This window comes from Corvus kubaryi, unplaced genomic scaffold (assembly GCF_017639235.1).
Source record: "Corvus kubaryi isolate FWS band 111438036 unplaced genomic scaffold, C.kubaryi_AGA036_p1.0 37396, whole genome shotgun sequence".
Lineage (NCBI taxonomy): Eukaryota > Metazoa > Chordata > Aves > Passeriformes > Corvidae > Corvus > Corvus kubaryi.
Window position 1 is genome coordinate 22,629,063 of NW_024581135.1, and position 16,912 is coordinate 22,645,974.

At 39.9% G+C, this 16,912-nt stretch overlaps 1 protein-coding gene and 1 long non-coding RNA gene across 6 annotated transcripts in view; one reads left to right on the plus strand and one right to left on the minus strand.

Annotated features, from left to right (window-relative positions):
• The window catches only part of LOC121670756, a 119,690-nt gene that overhangs the window by 35,039 nt on the left and 67,739 nt on the right, over positions 1–16,912 (plus strand). The window lies entirely within an intron of this gene.
• PDE11A (phosphodiesterase 11A) overlaps positions 1–16,912 on the minus strand; it is a 117,612-nt gene that overhangs the window by 30,623 nt on the left and 70,077 nt on the right. For all 3 annotated transcript variants that reach the window (XM_042041385.1, XM_042041387.1, XM_042041388.1), the window contains 4 exons: positions 7,955–8,101; positions 7,744–7,851; positions 2,918–3,027; positions 254–344 (listed from right to left, as the gene is read on the minus strand). In XM_042041385.1, coding sequence (XP_041897319.1) covers positions 254–344; positions 2,918–3,027; positions 7,744–7,851; positions 7,955–8,101 — 456 coding nt within the window. The remainder of the gene's footprint in view (positions 1–253; positions 345–2,917; positions 3,028–7,743; positions 7,852–7,954; positions 8,102–16,912) is intronic.

Genomic DNA, 16,912 nt, shown 5'->3' on the forward strand with positions numbered 1-16,912 from the left:
AAGAAGATGGAGAAAAGCCGACAATATGATTAGGATGTATTCTCCTTGCCCCTCGCTGATTGAGACAAATATAATCTCTGGGCTCTATGATCATTTGTAGTTGTTTAATTTTGTGCTGGTTGTGACCTTTGTGGTAACCAATAAATAATTCCTCAAGGAGAGGGCATTAAAAAGGTACTGTATGTGGTATTTCCTTTCTCCAGCTGAAACTGCCCAACAGTTTACAGTGAGATTAACAGTAATGCTTTTGTACCTCACTTTGGAGAATCATGACAGCGTGATTGAAATGGTGGTGCTCCAAGGTAGCAGAGGTGCCGTAGAGCTGAGCTAAGGCTGATCCACTCCTGAAACAGAACACGGGAAGTCAACAAATCCCGCTCGTCTGCTTACGAAGCAGGTTTCAGAGACAATTTAGTAACAAAAGTACACAGCCACACTCTCCACCTCCACTTCAGCAACCCCACTTAAGACAATTGATGAGATCAAAATACTAATTTAAATCCAGATACAAAGCATTTATGTTCCAGACTTTGTTAAATATTGTCACCTGACTAAAGATTTTTCTAGAACTACAGGAAATTGTGTAATGCAACTTTCCAAGTGCCTCAGCAACAGCAACAGCACCGGCACAGCACTGCACAGTAAAGACACAAAATAACGTCCTTCAGCTGGGATCGGCTGTTCTCCTGCTACCTTTTATTTTTAATTCTTAATAGGCATAAACATAAGGGCTTACAATGGGCAACTACAAACTCTTAAAATAAAACCCCAAAACACAACAACAAACCCAACTGCAAATACTAGGGCAAACAAAAGACCACAAGTAAAAGCAGTGAATATGAAAGTAAAGCTTAGCATATCTCTAGAATGTATTTTCTCATCACATTTACTGTCTAAACCAAAATCAGATTCCAAATGTACAGAGCAGGTGGGTTTTCTAAGTTTAAAGGACAAAAATGTACAGAATAAAATTATAAAATTGCAAATTGCTGGGAAGTGCTGGGAATGGGACTGGATTGTCAAAACGGTCACTGTTCACCAAGTACCAAAGCACTTCAGGCAAAGTACTTCACTTCTGGGACCCAGCCTAAAGTGACAAGATGGGTTTTCTTTCCAAAGAAATGAGAGTAAGAGTTTATGCTAGAGACAGAAGGAGCCTCCTAGGAGCATATACCATAAAACTGCACCATACTGATACTTAATTATCAGAAGCAGCTATATGAGAGAACAGGATGTCCAGGAAACATCATCCCTAGAGAATGTGTTGTTGACATATATAACAGAGCCGTTTGAGACAACTGTGATATTGCCTCCATCATATACCTCTTGAACTTTCATCATACAGAACAGCAGTATTGGACACTGAAGATAAAATAGGAAAATGTGATGCTTAAATTTATGTCAGGTTAGAGGAATAAATCATAGTTGGCGTTACGAAAACTACAGCTTCTGTTTTCAGGGATGTTTTATACATGTGTGGTAATGTTTGTCTTTCATTAAATGTCTTCAGCAGTTTCTTTATGGAGTCATAAAATGGTAGCCTCCTCTCCGTACTCTGCTGTCACACAAGTATAAATGATAGCAGTCTAATGCTGAACCCTGTACCTTTAACTCAGCCATTCCTCTGCACAAAAGATGCTCTTGTGTAATGGTACAGCAGAGAAGTGGTTAACTTAATCAGAACCTAAAATGGCCAGGATGTAAATCTTAGGTCTCGTTTTTGTAAATTAGGAACATAAACATCAATCAGCTGAGCTTCCTTCCCATTTGTCTCATCTATTTTGATTCTCTTCAAGACTCAGCTGCAAAAAGGCATCTAGCAGTGCTTGGTAACCTTTGCACCACAAGTTCTGTCTTTTGAGCACTGCAATTGATTTTCCCTGCTATGGTGATTGAAGATCCAGACAGTGTCATTGTTTCATTGAGATTGTATGGCAACACCAATACCTCAGGAAATGGCAGCTTAGTGAACATCAGAAACATCAGTTTGAGTGATGGTCACTGAGGCAACTTGCCCCCAGAAATGCAGCAGCTCATGCATACACACATTGCAGCAGAGTACTTCTGCAAAAGGTAGGACAAAATAGGCTAATACAGCATCACTCTGCCTTTCAAGTATCTTTGGACAACCTTTTGACCACTCCCCCATCACACTGGATGATTAGCAGTATGGCAGGACAGAAAAAGCTGAAAATGCACAGTGGGATCTGCAGGACAGGAATGCCTTTGGGCCTCAAATTCTGACTGCAGAGTAACCGTTGAGTGAAGAAAACAAGATGGGATTGAAGGAATCTCTGTGTCTGGCAGCTTTATTTCACAGCTTGGCCAGGATGTTGCTGGGGACATTTTCTGTTGTCCCTCCCATTATCAGGGAACACAGATTTTGGAATGAATTTGACCTTAGTCTAAGGAGTTCCCTTACCTACACAGTTATAAGTACCACCCTTAAACTTTCTACAAACCTGCTTCTACCTCACTGTGCCTGAAGTCAGCAGCATGGTTTTTGTGAAAGCATTGTTTCAGTTTCACTTATTTTCTTTTCTTCTCAATAGTAGAACAAGGTTTTGTTTAATGTCATGCACCCCAGTCAGCAAGAACAACCCACACAGACAATTTAGGTACTTCCTGAGTTGAAAGTCAGAATCAGTAACAGCTGAGCCTGAAAAGAACATCAAGTTTTGGCACCACATTTCAATATGTGGTGTCAGTTCAACAGCCAGCTACAAAGGACAAGCCAGCAATTACTTAAAGGAACAGAGAATGATAAAGATGGATAGTCCCTCACTGCACTCAGGAATAAGAGTACTTGGCCTTGGCCTAGAAGGCTTGAAATTAATGCTTCATTCTTTATCCTGGTCACCTTTTGCTCTCCCATGGAAGAAAACCAAATTAAAATAGTAAGAATTAGAAAGCTTACTTGGCTTGGAAGGCATTGTTGGTTCCCCTGTGGTCAAGGTCGTGACATAAGCATCCCACAATCAAAGCTAAAATTTCAATTTCAGTTAGAATCTCCTGAAATCCTGCAGTCTGAGAGCAGAAAAAAAATAGCAGCTGTAACGATCAGTAGCAAAAGGGATAAGTAATGTTAGTCCATCGAGCAACAGTCAACTTTGTTTTGAAACCATGAACGTTTCAGTAAGGAGAAGATAAATGCTTTATTGTCATATTCTATTCCCTGCTGTATGTCAGATGGTTAGCAGAATAGATAATGTCCTTGGAGTGATCTGTTATTATCTCTCTGTTGCATTTCCAGCATGCCATTTCTCTGCTACCTAGGAGGCACTAAAGGCACAAAGAGCTGAAAACAAATACCAGTAATGGCAAACTGAGACAGGAACTGGATTTTTCTATCAGAGAAATAAAAAACCAAAACCAAGCTGATTCCATTTTGAAATTAATGTTTAGATAAGTACTTAGAAAGATTTCCTGAATCCTGAGATGACCATCTTAGTCAATCCCTACTGTCAGGGATAGCTGACATGTTAAATTGGAAGACCTTTAAAAGAACTCAGGTAAAATATACTCTATGGAACTGTTATGAACTATTAGGAGATTTTTTAAAAATCTGTGACAGTGAAATGAAGTGGCATGATTTAAGGAGTCAAATGATTTAAATGTGTCAAAGGGCATATTTCTGCTGCAGATACCCACTTGAATTTGGAAGAGAGATTTGAAAACAAATGCAACGAAATTCCGTGCAAGCAGATCAGACATGACTGACTATGTGAATGGGGGAATTAATCCTAGAAACATTTTTTTACCACTGTGCTTCTCCTTGCGGATACTTGTCATAGCAGTATTCCTGCCTCAACTGGCTCATGTCAGAAAAGAAACACTTACTGTTATTGCTAACCTCAAGCATCCTGAACAGATCCTGTCTGGAGGAGGTGCTAGAGCGTCTGTGGGACACCACCTCACTGGTGCTGTGTCTCTTACCCATGGCAGAAACAACCTGCTTCTTCAGAAGCAGAAGGGCGTGTTGCCCACAAAAACGACTGGCTGAGCTGGAAAATCGTAACACTTGTCTTTTCACAGTGCCAGTCTCCAGTGACACTCCTCAATTAGCCACATGATGTAGTTCGCACGAAAGGAAATTACATACAAGAAACACAAAATACATTTGTGTTGGAGGACCAGACCAAGGCTGAACACTAATACCATGTAAGAATTCCAAATGTCATTGATTTTCAACAGGGCATAATTTCACCCACTGGCAAGAAGAGGGTTTAAGTGATACAATGGGACTTGTTGCCCTTCCCTGGTGGGAACTTACACCCCACTCAGAAATGTCAATCAATTGCTGCAATACTCTGTGAAAGCTCTGCTATTTACCCTGAAGACCACGAATTCTACTTAAAGAAATGCACATTCAAATCTAAGTAGCCTCTGTTTAGACAGTCTGATATGTGGCCACAGTTAATACTTAGGCAGTACAGGGAGCCAAGCTCCCCCAGGTGCTCAGGAATGCATTTCAGTGGGAATTGAGGAAGTGCAAGACTTGCTACAAAAGCTTTATAATTACTTAAAGTTTACACATCAGAAAAGATAATCAAGTATGAGGAAAAAACCGATTAATTTTGTGTAGAATCCACTGGTGTACAGAATAACTTGAATAATAGGAAAGAGATTCGCCTGATTTCTAGCAGAATTGCTTTTTGTTTAATTTCAGTAACATCTACCCAAGTAGAAAAAATCCTCTAAAAATAGTGCTTTCACTTTTTATTTTTTTCAACATAGCTCTTGCATAACAAATAATAATAGAGGTCTATTTATAAAAAGGGATTAAAAATAGTTTCTAACTGACAACACATCATGTGTCAAGTTTCAATCTAGAGAAAATATTCATGGCTAAGTTAAAACAACTTAAAAGAGAAGTTTTATAATATAAAATTGATGTTGTAATAAATATTCTTTAGTGTAATCCAAGCTTTGATTAAATTCAAGGATTCAGCCTGTATTGCAAATGCAGGAAAGCCGATTAAGGAATTTATTAACAGTAGCAATATCTCAAAAATAAATGGCACATTTTATTTAATGAAAAGTCTTGTCACTGAATATATGAAAGAAATATATCATATGTCATGTAGTAAAAAACATTTCATTTAAAACAATACTACAGTAAGGGGATATCGTCTTTGAACATAATGCAAGTAAACAGAGGATTACATTTCCCTGTTTTCTGAATTTACAAGAGAAAAAAGAATACATGGCTATAGACGACGGTGCAGTAAAATTTATTTTCACCAGAAAAGGAATGACCCATAACTCATGAGTGGCAGAGTCTCCAGTGAGTTATGGAGGTCATTCTTTCATGTGAGGAAATGAATTGCATTCATTATACCTTGCCCCACATCTATATGTTTTGTTATTAGCACACCAGATGGGATTTTAATTTGGTATTGCTTACTTGTTCATTTTTGCCCTTTGAAATAAGTATCAATGTGAACTTGGCAAAGGCATTGATAATGAAGCCTGGGCTTGATCCTGCATTTACTCTCATGTACTCCCGTAACCTGCTGGAGCAGTCTTGCTGCAGTGCTTCTCTTCAGAATACTTGGGCATCTGAAATATAGAACTATGGCTTGCAGAACTGGGCTTATAATTGTTCAGGAGAGAGAAAATACATACTTAGATATACAGGAACATGCTTTAGATATGCAAAAGGCTGAGTTTACCAGGAACGAAACAACTGGTTTACTCTTTGTTGAATTTCTGTTGTTCGGCTTGTTCAACACAGCTGAATTTTCCTTGTGCATTCAGTGGGAGGATGGTGGCCCTTAGAGGCTACTGCATTACAGGTTAGACATTACTCTGCTGTGGTAAATCCTACCTGAAAATGCCCTAAAATAGAATTACTGGTTTATATTTTTGGGGCAGTCTGTATTGCTGACTATCATGGAGAAATCAGAAATAAGGGGCAATAACTGTACAAAGCAGTGCCTTCTCGACCAGCAGAGAAAGGCTCTGATAAGCCCTTCAAAGGGTTTGTCAAAGAATTTTCCCCTTTTTACCAGTGAAAAAAGAAGGCACACACTAACTTGGATGGTATCCCCAAGACAAACACAGTAGGAGCAAGCCTTGTATTATTACTAGTCTTGAGTCTCTCTTTTGTGTCTTTGTTTTTGCACAAAATGAATCTTCCTGGCTCTGGAAGGGAGAGCACACACCTGAACTTATTCTGTTCTCAGCCAGAGCAAAGTGGGGCAAGATGTGTGGTGAGTCCAATGCTGTGGCCACTCGCATCCAGCCCTGCACATGGAATTGCTCATTCTGTTTATTACCAGGAGCATGGGTGAGGAAATGAACTGGGCTTAAAAATGCCGGATCACATTCCAGAGACAGTTGCATCCCTGTGCTGACTGCTAAAAGGATTCTGAAATTATGCTGTGAGAACCACGGTCAGAGCATCTGTCGATGGAGGCCCGGGAGGCTGCTGGTGGCTGCTGGAGCAGCAGGGCCCTGCTTCCTCCCTGCTGGCCCCAATGCGGGCACCACTAGCCGGGATGGAGATGCCTGGTCCCACCGACAGAGCAGCATGCCGCAAACCTGGCCTCGGAGCTTCACCTAGGGGTGTCACCGCTGGGGCTGGAGGCTCCCCACCCCTGGCAGTTTCTGGCAGAAATTACTGTAATTCACACCCAGCGGCATCGCCTGCCTTTGCCCATACTCATCAGAGTAAAATGCTTTTCGTTTTTCTAAAACTGAAAAAAAAAGCATGTCAAGTTCATAAAACCTTAAAGACTACCAACACCCAGGCATTATCACCAAATTTCCTTAGAGAGCATCAGCAAGTGCCTGCTGAAACAATGTTAACTCTGCTCAGCTCAGCAGCCTCATGCCCAGAGGAAGAGGTGACCGTTCTCTCACTGAACATCTCCCTTTCCTTTGTCTCATGGTGTATGGTACAGCTTCACTATGCCTCCATCAACACTCACAGAAATACACCCACCCTGCTGGGATGGACCAAGCACTAGAACAACATCTACCTGCTAGTGGAAGTCAGACTCTTTTTTCTTGCCTAACACACAAAATTCTAGCATCCAGGACCACTGAGTTTTTTATTGGTACAAGAATTAACTAGCCAAACGTGTTACTTCACGCAGTGAGGTTGCTGTGAGGTAGGGAGAGAGAGCAGCATACTTTTTCTGGTATGCTAGCAGTGGTACTTTCAGCAGAATTTACTTGTATGCTGAAAGGAGCTACAGGTACTGCTGGAGATACATGGCAGTAAAACCCCTAAGTGTCAACTGTGTCCAGTGGAGACTCAAGATTCACTTAGATCACTATGCTGGAAGATGATTTTCAAATGTTTTGAGGCAGTACCTTCTAAAACTATTTAGATGAAGCTGGATAAGGAGATAATAAATACCAACAAAATAAATACTTTGGAATTCTAATCTTCTTTGGTTTTGTAGTTCCCAACCAGGATTTTGAAATAAATGTCAAATCAAAGAGTTCCAAAAGAAAAACATCTTGTAAGATCAAGATCTGCAATAACAAGAGCACTCCAAGACTGCCATCTGTTTTCAGTCACTTTAATGTCTCTGTGATATCACTGTCACTAAAACACTATACGGTTTTGCCAAATACGTGCTGCCTTAAGTTGAGCAAGTTCAGTCTGCTTTGCTACTGGAAATAAGTAGCATAATAACTAGAAAAGAAATTGAATGCTGGAAAATATTTAGACAGGTTAGGCAATGTGTCAGTAAAAGCTCTTAGGGGATTGCGTAGCTGGATACTCACAGTTAACATGGCAAACATCAGCTGGCAGACGTTGAAAGCGTGCCTCCAGTTGTGATACAAAACCATTCGATAGTTCTTCCGCACCGTCAAAAGCCACCTACACAGTGTCTGAAATTGAAAGTACAATTTGTAGCAGGGCTACTAAATGTGTACAAATGGACAGAGCATTGCCAAGACAAAAGCAGCAGATATTTGCAGCGCAGATGGTTACCTCGTAGTCAATTTTAAATTTCTGAACCATTCCAAGCTCCATGAACATCCGCAGGGCTGCAGTAATCATGGCATCCACATCGAGCGAGAAGTCATCAAAATGGATATTGTCAATGCCAAGCTCTGACACCAGAGGGATGTTTGCTGCCTGAAAATGCCAAAGGGAAATATCTGATTCAAAACTTCAGTCTTTTTTTCTTTTTTTTCACTCTTACAAGAAACAAACTGTACATCAGTTTTGACCTGCCAATACATCCCCTGCTTGATTCAAATGCTGATCAGTAAGTCTTCATCTGAGAAATACAAACACATCAAGCTAACAGAGTGTGGAAACGGTGGGAAGGAGAAGAACCTCATATGAGCAGGAAATATGTTCACCATCCCAACTGGAGCCCAGATACAGCATTTAGACTGAAAGCTGACCACTTTACAGCTACTGCAGTAACACAATATATTCCAATGCAAACGACAGTGCTGTAATGCAAGAAACAGCTGGATAGCCAGAAGCTGAGAGTTGTAATTGCTACCACTTAGAAATGCAAAGTAAATATACTGCTCTGCAGAATTTCTTCATCCAAATGTCTTCACAATCGTAAGCATACAAGTGCCCTTTGCTTTACACTGTTCACTACACACACATAGAACTAAAAGAAGAGGAATACAAGAAATGTCTAGCAGAAGTACTCTCCAAAGTAAAATAAAAGAATTTTCAACATGCTGATTATATAGTAAGCCAATAAAAAACCAGCAAAAGCCTTACATTTTTCTTTGTCTGTGTAACAGGGACTTCTGTTTGTAAGAGAGGAATGAGCTTCTCATGCACACACAAAATAGGAATGTGTGCTGGACTGGCTAATGTACTTAGCTCAGCACACAGATGTGCTGTGGCCTGCTCAGTGGCAGCACCTGCATGAGCCAGGCAGAGGTGCTGACAAAACTCCCAGGCTTCTCTACCCTTCCTTACGGCCCTTCAGACTTGCTGCTCATCTCTCTAGAGAGGGCAGGTGCAGGGGGATGAATCTCCTGAAGGAGCATCTGTCCCCTGTCATCTGCAGTGAGAAGGTGATGGGTCAGGTAGAAGCCTCACAAAGGGGCTGGATCCAGCTCACAGGCTATGGGCTGGACAATGCTGAATTAGTCACATGGATTCAGCTGGTGTGGCATATTCAGCTATGCACTTGCATAAAATACCAATTAGTTAATGCAACTGTAATGTAAGTTCACCTTCACTGTTAAAGCTTCTATGTGACTACCTTAAGGTTTTCCTTTTTGAAAACCTGTGTTTCGAAATAGTGCACTCTAACTACAAATTACTGACATTAAAAATCTTTTGGCTGAAGACAAAGTGCCACCTCAATAATTACTTTATGCAGAGATTAAGCTACTTTAGCTACACCATGTAAGAGAAGATGGTGGTAGCCTGTCATAAAATAGTATTAACACTGTGGTTTTAACTTATTTGCTAGGTAGAAGAAAAGTCTATTCGGTTCAGTACCCAGTAAAGCATGCCAGTACCTCAGAAAGTCATGGTGCTGTGCCAGGGAGCTTAACTGATACAGGAAATACAACAAACCTATCAAGTGTCATCCCAGGACACAGCTGAAGAACCTCTGGAGCATGCATGCTCCAGAGATGCAAGTTCTGTTAACTACACACTCAGTTGTCTGCTAACATACTTTCCCAGGTTGAATCAATTCAGCATGTTTTTCTGAGTGATCATTGAAATACTGGAATACTTCTAGATGATCCCAACAGGAGTTACACCTTAACAGCCTTTAAGATCTGAAAAACTATGTCTGTACTTCCCAGTGTAAGGAAGGCAGGAAGGAAGGATATAAATAAATAAATAAGGCTAGGTGTGAAGCAGAAATGCTGGCCCAGAGACTGTGCTGTCCAGACCTCCAGCAATCTTACAAAAATTGTGACTTTTTAAATCATTCAGTTACTCTTCAGAGACTTGGGGGATATTGGAGATGCACACTAATATTTAGTCTATGAACATAGTCACTGGATAGAAATAAGATTCTTAGTATAATCCCTTTTTGGGAAGAAACACATTTGTACATCATGCTCTGTAGTTCCTTAGTGAAAAGCTTAAATAACAAGCAGAAAGAGAAGCACTTGATTGTGAGCAGAGCTTCTTGAAATTGTTTTGTCAAAACAATCTTTAAAAACCCATTGCTGCATTTTCATTAACTTTGAAGTGGACTCTGATTAACATTTTCAGAATTTTTGGCCTCTTAAAGAGAAACAGATCTTTTCCTTGCTATTTTTTACTGGAAACCAACACTATTGCCAGCCTGTTGCAATTCAAGGTAGAACACTTGACACAGTTGCTCAACTAAAATTGTTTTTTCATTTGTCAAACAATGGAGAAATAACAATATATTCCAAATCTATTACAAATTGAACAACAGGATATTAACAAAGCAAGTCAAAAACGATTTCTTCCCACGTCAGTCTCAAACTTTTAAATATTTATGAGGTTTTACATTCCTAAATTTAACAGGAGTGCCATAATCCAAAATAACTGCTGAATTAATAGCCAGGAGATAACATTTGTACAAAAGAACCATTTGCTTTACAACAGCAATAAAGGAAACAACAGAATTATGAGTGCAGAGCCTAATTTGAATAATGTTACAAAAAATGATATGTTGTGGGGCTGCAGCAATATTCTGGCTGCACCTGGCATTGACTATCCTCAGCTTCTTAGGCTAGAAATGCAGAAGTCCAGGGTTTAGAGAAGAACAGTCATTAAAACTTCATTATTTTAATTACAGAGATATAAAAAAATATTAATAATGCAGAATACTAAAACATATCCCTCCCTGAAATTTTTGCAGTGCTGCAGGAAAAATTCCAGTGGATATCTTAAAATAAACAGCAATAACAACACTCTCTTTTAGGAAAACAGAGAGGATGAATGTACCATGACAGCAAAAGGGAGGGGCAGGCAATTAAAAATCAAGTTACAGTGAAATTATTTTTTAAAGCACCCCAGTGATTTAGAATCACTTAAAAGGCCTGGGGTTTTTGGATATTTTTAAGTTCAATTTTCCCTTTCTAAAACCAAATAAGAACATTTTACTCTGGAATCTTTTAACCCTATGAATCAAGCAATTTCAATGTTCTTTGTATCCTTGAGAAAAACTCACATGACTCTTTTATAAGCTTATGGTAAGTTAAAGCTGGGTGTGCCTCCTCTGGTCACATTTCCATACCCCAGTACTAACCCAAAAATTTGTCTTGAAAGACATCAAGAACAGAAATTTCGCTGAACACATGGAAGGCAACTGGTCTTGCCTAATAAAGTACAAACTTGGCAGTTGCCAGACTAGGAAAATATCATCAGTCACTGGTAGCTTGAAAAAGAGGATGTCATGCCTCCAAACAAGAGCACAAGGATAAGGTCTGTGATTACTCCATTCTCACAGGTGCATCGGATAGGGCGGAATGAATACAGGAAGGAGGAAAAGCACCTTTGTACTCAATTCAGGTTGGAGACTGACTCTCCTTTCCTCATTGCTCTCTGCTATCACATAAATTCTATCACAGCCTGCTCAGAGTACATGTGAACAGCTAAGAGACAAGTGCCTGGTTGAACCTTACTTCCCACTGGCCATCACAAAAGGCCATATGTAATTAATGACCCTCACTGCAAAACACGTGGAACATCAAAGTGGCTTTCACCATAAAGTCACAGTTCTGGCCACTATAAATGACAGCCCATGGGAACAGAAAAATAACATTTTTGGTTCAGTATTAATAACACTTTGGGCTGCTGTGGATGAAAAAAACCTAAGAAGGACAATGCTTACTAAATGATTTTGCACTAACTCGTCTAATAGCATACTATTCACAATCTTCTATATCCATATTTGATAATGTGATAAAATCAGACGTAAAGAAACTAGCAAGTTCTTCTCAAAGCATGTAAAATTCCTCTTTGTAAAATGTGCACTACCATGGAAACAGTCCATCTAAACACAGAAAACACTGAAATCCTACTTTGCTGTAATCTTAAAATTTCTCTACTTCAGTTTTAGTACCTGTGTGGATAAGACATCAGTGTATATTATGCAAGGGAAGTATTTTGAAACATACTGATAAATAGATTAGTATGGCTTTGTTTAAGAAAAAGGCACATTCTGCCATTTGATATGCTCAGCTTCCTTCCCATGCGACACTAGAACTATTCTGTAGCAGCAACTTCCACTTACTGAATGTAGTCCACTTTTTGCATAACCTTATTTACAGTGGCATGTGGAATGCTCAGCAAGGTTTCCTCATCAGAAAATACTGCCAGACTGATGGAAAAAAAGTAACAAGAAACTTGATTATATTTCACACATATAAAGATATCTCATGAAATGTATATCCCAGTGTAGCAAAAGAATGGCAAAATGATATGGTGTACATCTTAAATCCCAGGGGCATTGTCAGAGTCCAGAGTCCACATACTATTCGAATAGCAGGTCAGGATCTGACCTCATTTACACTCTGGAGTGAAACTGAAGCTCCAGACAATGTGACACACACACAAGAAATGAAATTGTCTTTTCAAGTATCTCTTCATCTCGAATCTCTCTCAGAAGATTAGGATCTGAAAAACCTTAAAGGATTATCATCAAAAGCTGAAGAAAGCATCAAAGTGAAGAATATTTAAATGTGATGCCTTCATTATCTCTCACATAATCCCCTATGATTCTATGAAGCCATTTTGAAGACATCATTTTCTGATGGCAAAGATTTTTATTTGTGAATGTTTCTTTTCATATATAAAGGCCTCTAAAATACTTGCTTATATTTATAGCTGCAGGCAGGCATCTTTTAAAATACATCTTTAAAGTCAGTTATCAGCAGCAGTGGACAAATTTTGTACTACTTCATAGCCATGGAAGACCAAAGCCTGTTATATTCAGTCTGACACATTTACTCTCTCCAAAAGAGAATCAAATGTTGTAGCTCAGGCATGTTTAATGCCCAGAGCAAACTGGCTTTTAAAGGCCTCCATCTGTTACTGGAGACTGTGGATGGCAACTCTTTGCCCTTCACAATGCTGAATTAACACCTCTTTTCCAATGACAACTGAAGCAGAAGCAGGACAGTGGCATTTACAGGGAATTTTACAATATTTACAGTAAAGGGCAGTGGGTATGGAAATGACTTATGTGTAGTTTCCTCTTGATTTTGATTCTAATAATTTTTTAAACATGATTATCACAGGAGCATTTCTCTGACTTCAATAGTGGGATCACCCAGAAACACAGACTCCTTTAGTTTGGAGAGAGCTTTTGAGGCCAACCAGTCCTATGCCCCTGCCCCAAGGAGACCGCATGCTGCCATATAAACACACTTTGCAGCTGCCAGATCTACCAGACTCCTTTGATGTTCCAGTCATGTGAATGTCTTGTATCTGAACAGTTGTTGGATAAAATAAATGGTGGAACAGGATTTGTGTATTTTATACCTCCTCAGATTAACCCTACAGATAAACAGAGAGTTGCAATTGTGAGATCAAATGCCCAAACTGTGCCCCAAGTCCCACAGTAGGTGTCTGAGCCCTTTGCTGGAAAAGGTCATTCCTTGATTTAGTCCAAGTTTTACATCTGTAAACCAAGAATAATGCAGTACATGCATCCAGCTTCAAAATCTGCAGCTGAAGCACGTATATGGATGTGGTGCAAGTGCTCCACCGTCAAATGGCAAATGAACAGCATGACAAGTGCTTTAGATGTGAAATGTAGAACAAAGAAAGTGGCATTTAGACTTGTTTCAAAAAGGTGTGTTTGGTTAGACCATTTACCAAACATAACTACTGCTTAGTATGATGCTAGTATTTCTTTTAATTAAAAGAGAAACTTCACAGCATTAAGAAAGCCGCGAAGAAGCTTAGTCTGCTTCTTCTATCAGAACAAGAAAAGTAGCCATTAAGCAATATATCACTACCAAATATAGCATTTAGGATTTTTTTTTTATTATTATTATCATACAGTGTGGGCTTAGGACAAAAGTATGGTATTTACTTTCTGCTTTTGGGATAAAACTGTATGTGCCTGAGGAAAGGATTTGTAATTTAAATGTCTTATAATTTTCATTTTAAAAGGGCAAGGGAAGGTATGTCATTACAGTATTACACATGCTATTTCCAAAACTAGGCCCAGAATTATAGCTAAAAAGCAGAAAAAATTTTGAATATTTCTAATCAGTCAATCAATTCTATCTGAACATATCACTTTCTGAAATTGGGGCCCATCAAAAAGAAATAATACATTTCAGAGATAAAAATATGATGTATAAAATGTTGTTACAAACTACAATAGACACAAAATACGTTATTTTATGTTACTAAAAATCAATTCTTGATGCTAAAGTTGTTTCCTAGTACACAAAAACAAAATATATGGCAACCTATAAAAGGAACAAGAAATTTTGATTTTAAAAGAACAGAGACATAAAATAAAAACAATTAATGGTCTAGGCATCTATTATTCTTAAGGCCAAAGTCCATAACCACAGCAGCCTAGGACTGGAGTTTTACAGGGCATGCACATTGGACACAATGATCTCCCAAGGCGTGCTGGGGAGTGTTCACGTCCTTTTGGCTGATGGTGATTAGGAAAGAACCAGTGTGTCACATACTGCAGGCTAGCAACTGTCGAGTTTTTATGACCATCAGTGCAGATGAGAAGTTTGTACAAAAGGGTCTATTCAGTCTCTGTTTCAGAATTTCAAACAAACACAAGCAGCAAACCTAGGGCAACTATTTCTCTGTACTACAAAAGTGTCAGGCTGCCATTTCCCACAAAGCTTTACTTGGTTTTGGTGGCAAAAAGTCAGCTTTGTTACTCCCATGAAGAGCAGAATGGGTAATGTGGACTGACCCCCCTGCATGCCTGTAAATTTGGGAGGGTGAGGAAACTGGGATACAACGTAGCCTTTTCCTACCCAGAAAGTGGAGGAAAAGTTCTAGCTCCTTCCTTGAAGCCTCAGAAGAGGAAAAACATGATTAAGGGTGGAAGGAACAGGGACAGATTCTTGTCGTGGTGGACACGATGTGAAGGCATAGGGGGGAACTCACATGTTTGGTGACAAACAGCCCACTGTGTGCCCTGCAACTCTCAGTTGGGCACACGGTGGAAGAGAGCATGTGAAAAAAGTGAAGGGGTTGCCAAGATCAGACACTAAAAAAACCCAGAACCAGAACCTCAAAAATCCCACCAGAGACACAATGGCACATGTACTGGTATCACACTATTTTTTTGATCCCAGCACACTCCAGCAGCTCTCAGTGCACCAAAGCCAACCTGCAGAACCAGTGGTCCCATGTCACCCTGGGGCCCTGGTGGTGCTGCAGGAGCACAGTGGCACTGGGATTCCTGAGAGCCACGGAAATTTTCTTTCCGAGCAGCTGTGACAAATCAGGCTGGCAGTACAGTGACTGGTGGGGAAAGTTATGCAAATATATGAGTGGGTTACTGCTCCACTGGGGAGAAAGTCCTATTTCAGACCTGCTAGAGTGACAGCTATAGCAGAATACTGTCAGGTAGACAATAAATAATATTGACAACACCTTCAACCTTACAACGTACATTTGCAGGAATCCTACAGAGAACATTTCAGTGATTCTCTTTAAAGTTTTTGTCTTTTTCTTCTTACTTTTTGTCAAGTTCTGATTGCAGGTTTAAAAGAAATCCAGCCATCCCATTCTGAACCCATAAAGCACTCCCTAGGAGCACCCAGGACTGCCCAAAAGAGCTTTCTCCCCAAACCCAGAGGTTCATCTCACTACAGCATCACAAGCCAAGGCTTATCCCATGTGAGGCTTCTGCAGGGCAGGCTGAACACCGAGCCCAGATCCTCTCCCCAGAGCAGAACGGACATCCTCCACTCCCCCCTTCATCCACAAAGCCCCCCAGCAGAGAAAGCCTAAGCACCCTGCACTGTCCCACAAGCTCTGGTTCACACACAAGTCACAGCCTCATCACCACAACCTTTCTGAAAAACTCAAAATGTGCAGATCCCATTCTTTCAACAAAAAACCAAATAATAGGCACTTAAATCTTGTATTTATTTAGCTCCTTACTTACTACCTACGTATTACTAGCTTTTTAAATTTTCTCTAAGTAAAAGTTGCTTTCATGTATCACTGCTTTAAGGTAAAAGGCTGCAATACAAACAAAAACACTAATTTCTTGACATTCATGTTTTGAATGTATGTATATATTATGCTGCTTATAACTTTTCCTTACCACTCCTCACAGCAACAGGTTTCCTTCAGGGAAAGTAGAGGTAGCACAAGTAGATACTGGAATCAGGATAACAGTAGAGTTTATGAAGGCCATACATAGAAATGGATTTTTCTGTTATTTTTGGGGTGGGGTTTTTGTGTGCCCCTGAGCTTGTTGCAGGGACAGAACACACACACAGCTGTGTGGCAGCAGAGAAAGCAGGGGTAGGCCAGTTACACTGAAGCGACTGAACAGGCTGTTGGATGCACAGGCAGATTATGATTGGGGGGGGGGGGGTGTGTGTGCTATAGTCTATTTCTCATACACGTAAAGTGTTTGCAGTTTAAATTTGAAAGACTAAACCCACAGAACTACTGACACAATCTCTTTTAGAAAGTATATTTACTCTGCCAGGGATTTTGCCCAGACTAAATCAATAGCTGGCCCCACCCTGAGCAGACAATGAAACAGGGTAATAAATAACCTATACAAGATTGCAATTACAAATATTTTTTTGCATAATATAGGCTAGATAATGTTTTGGTTGATGACACATACATCCCAAATTGATCTAGAAAACAAGTGTGCATCCAGGGAATTTTTTCTTTCAAATAATCCCAAAGCCTAAGTTAATACTGCATAGAAGCACGGTCACTCACATGCTCATGTGTGGGAACAGCCCTTTCAGCACAGCCTCATTCTCACCACCTGATGGAGAAATGCAA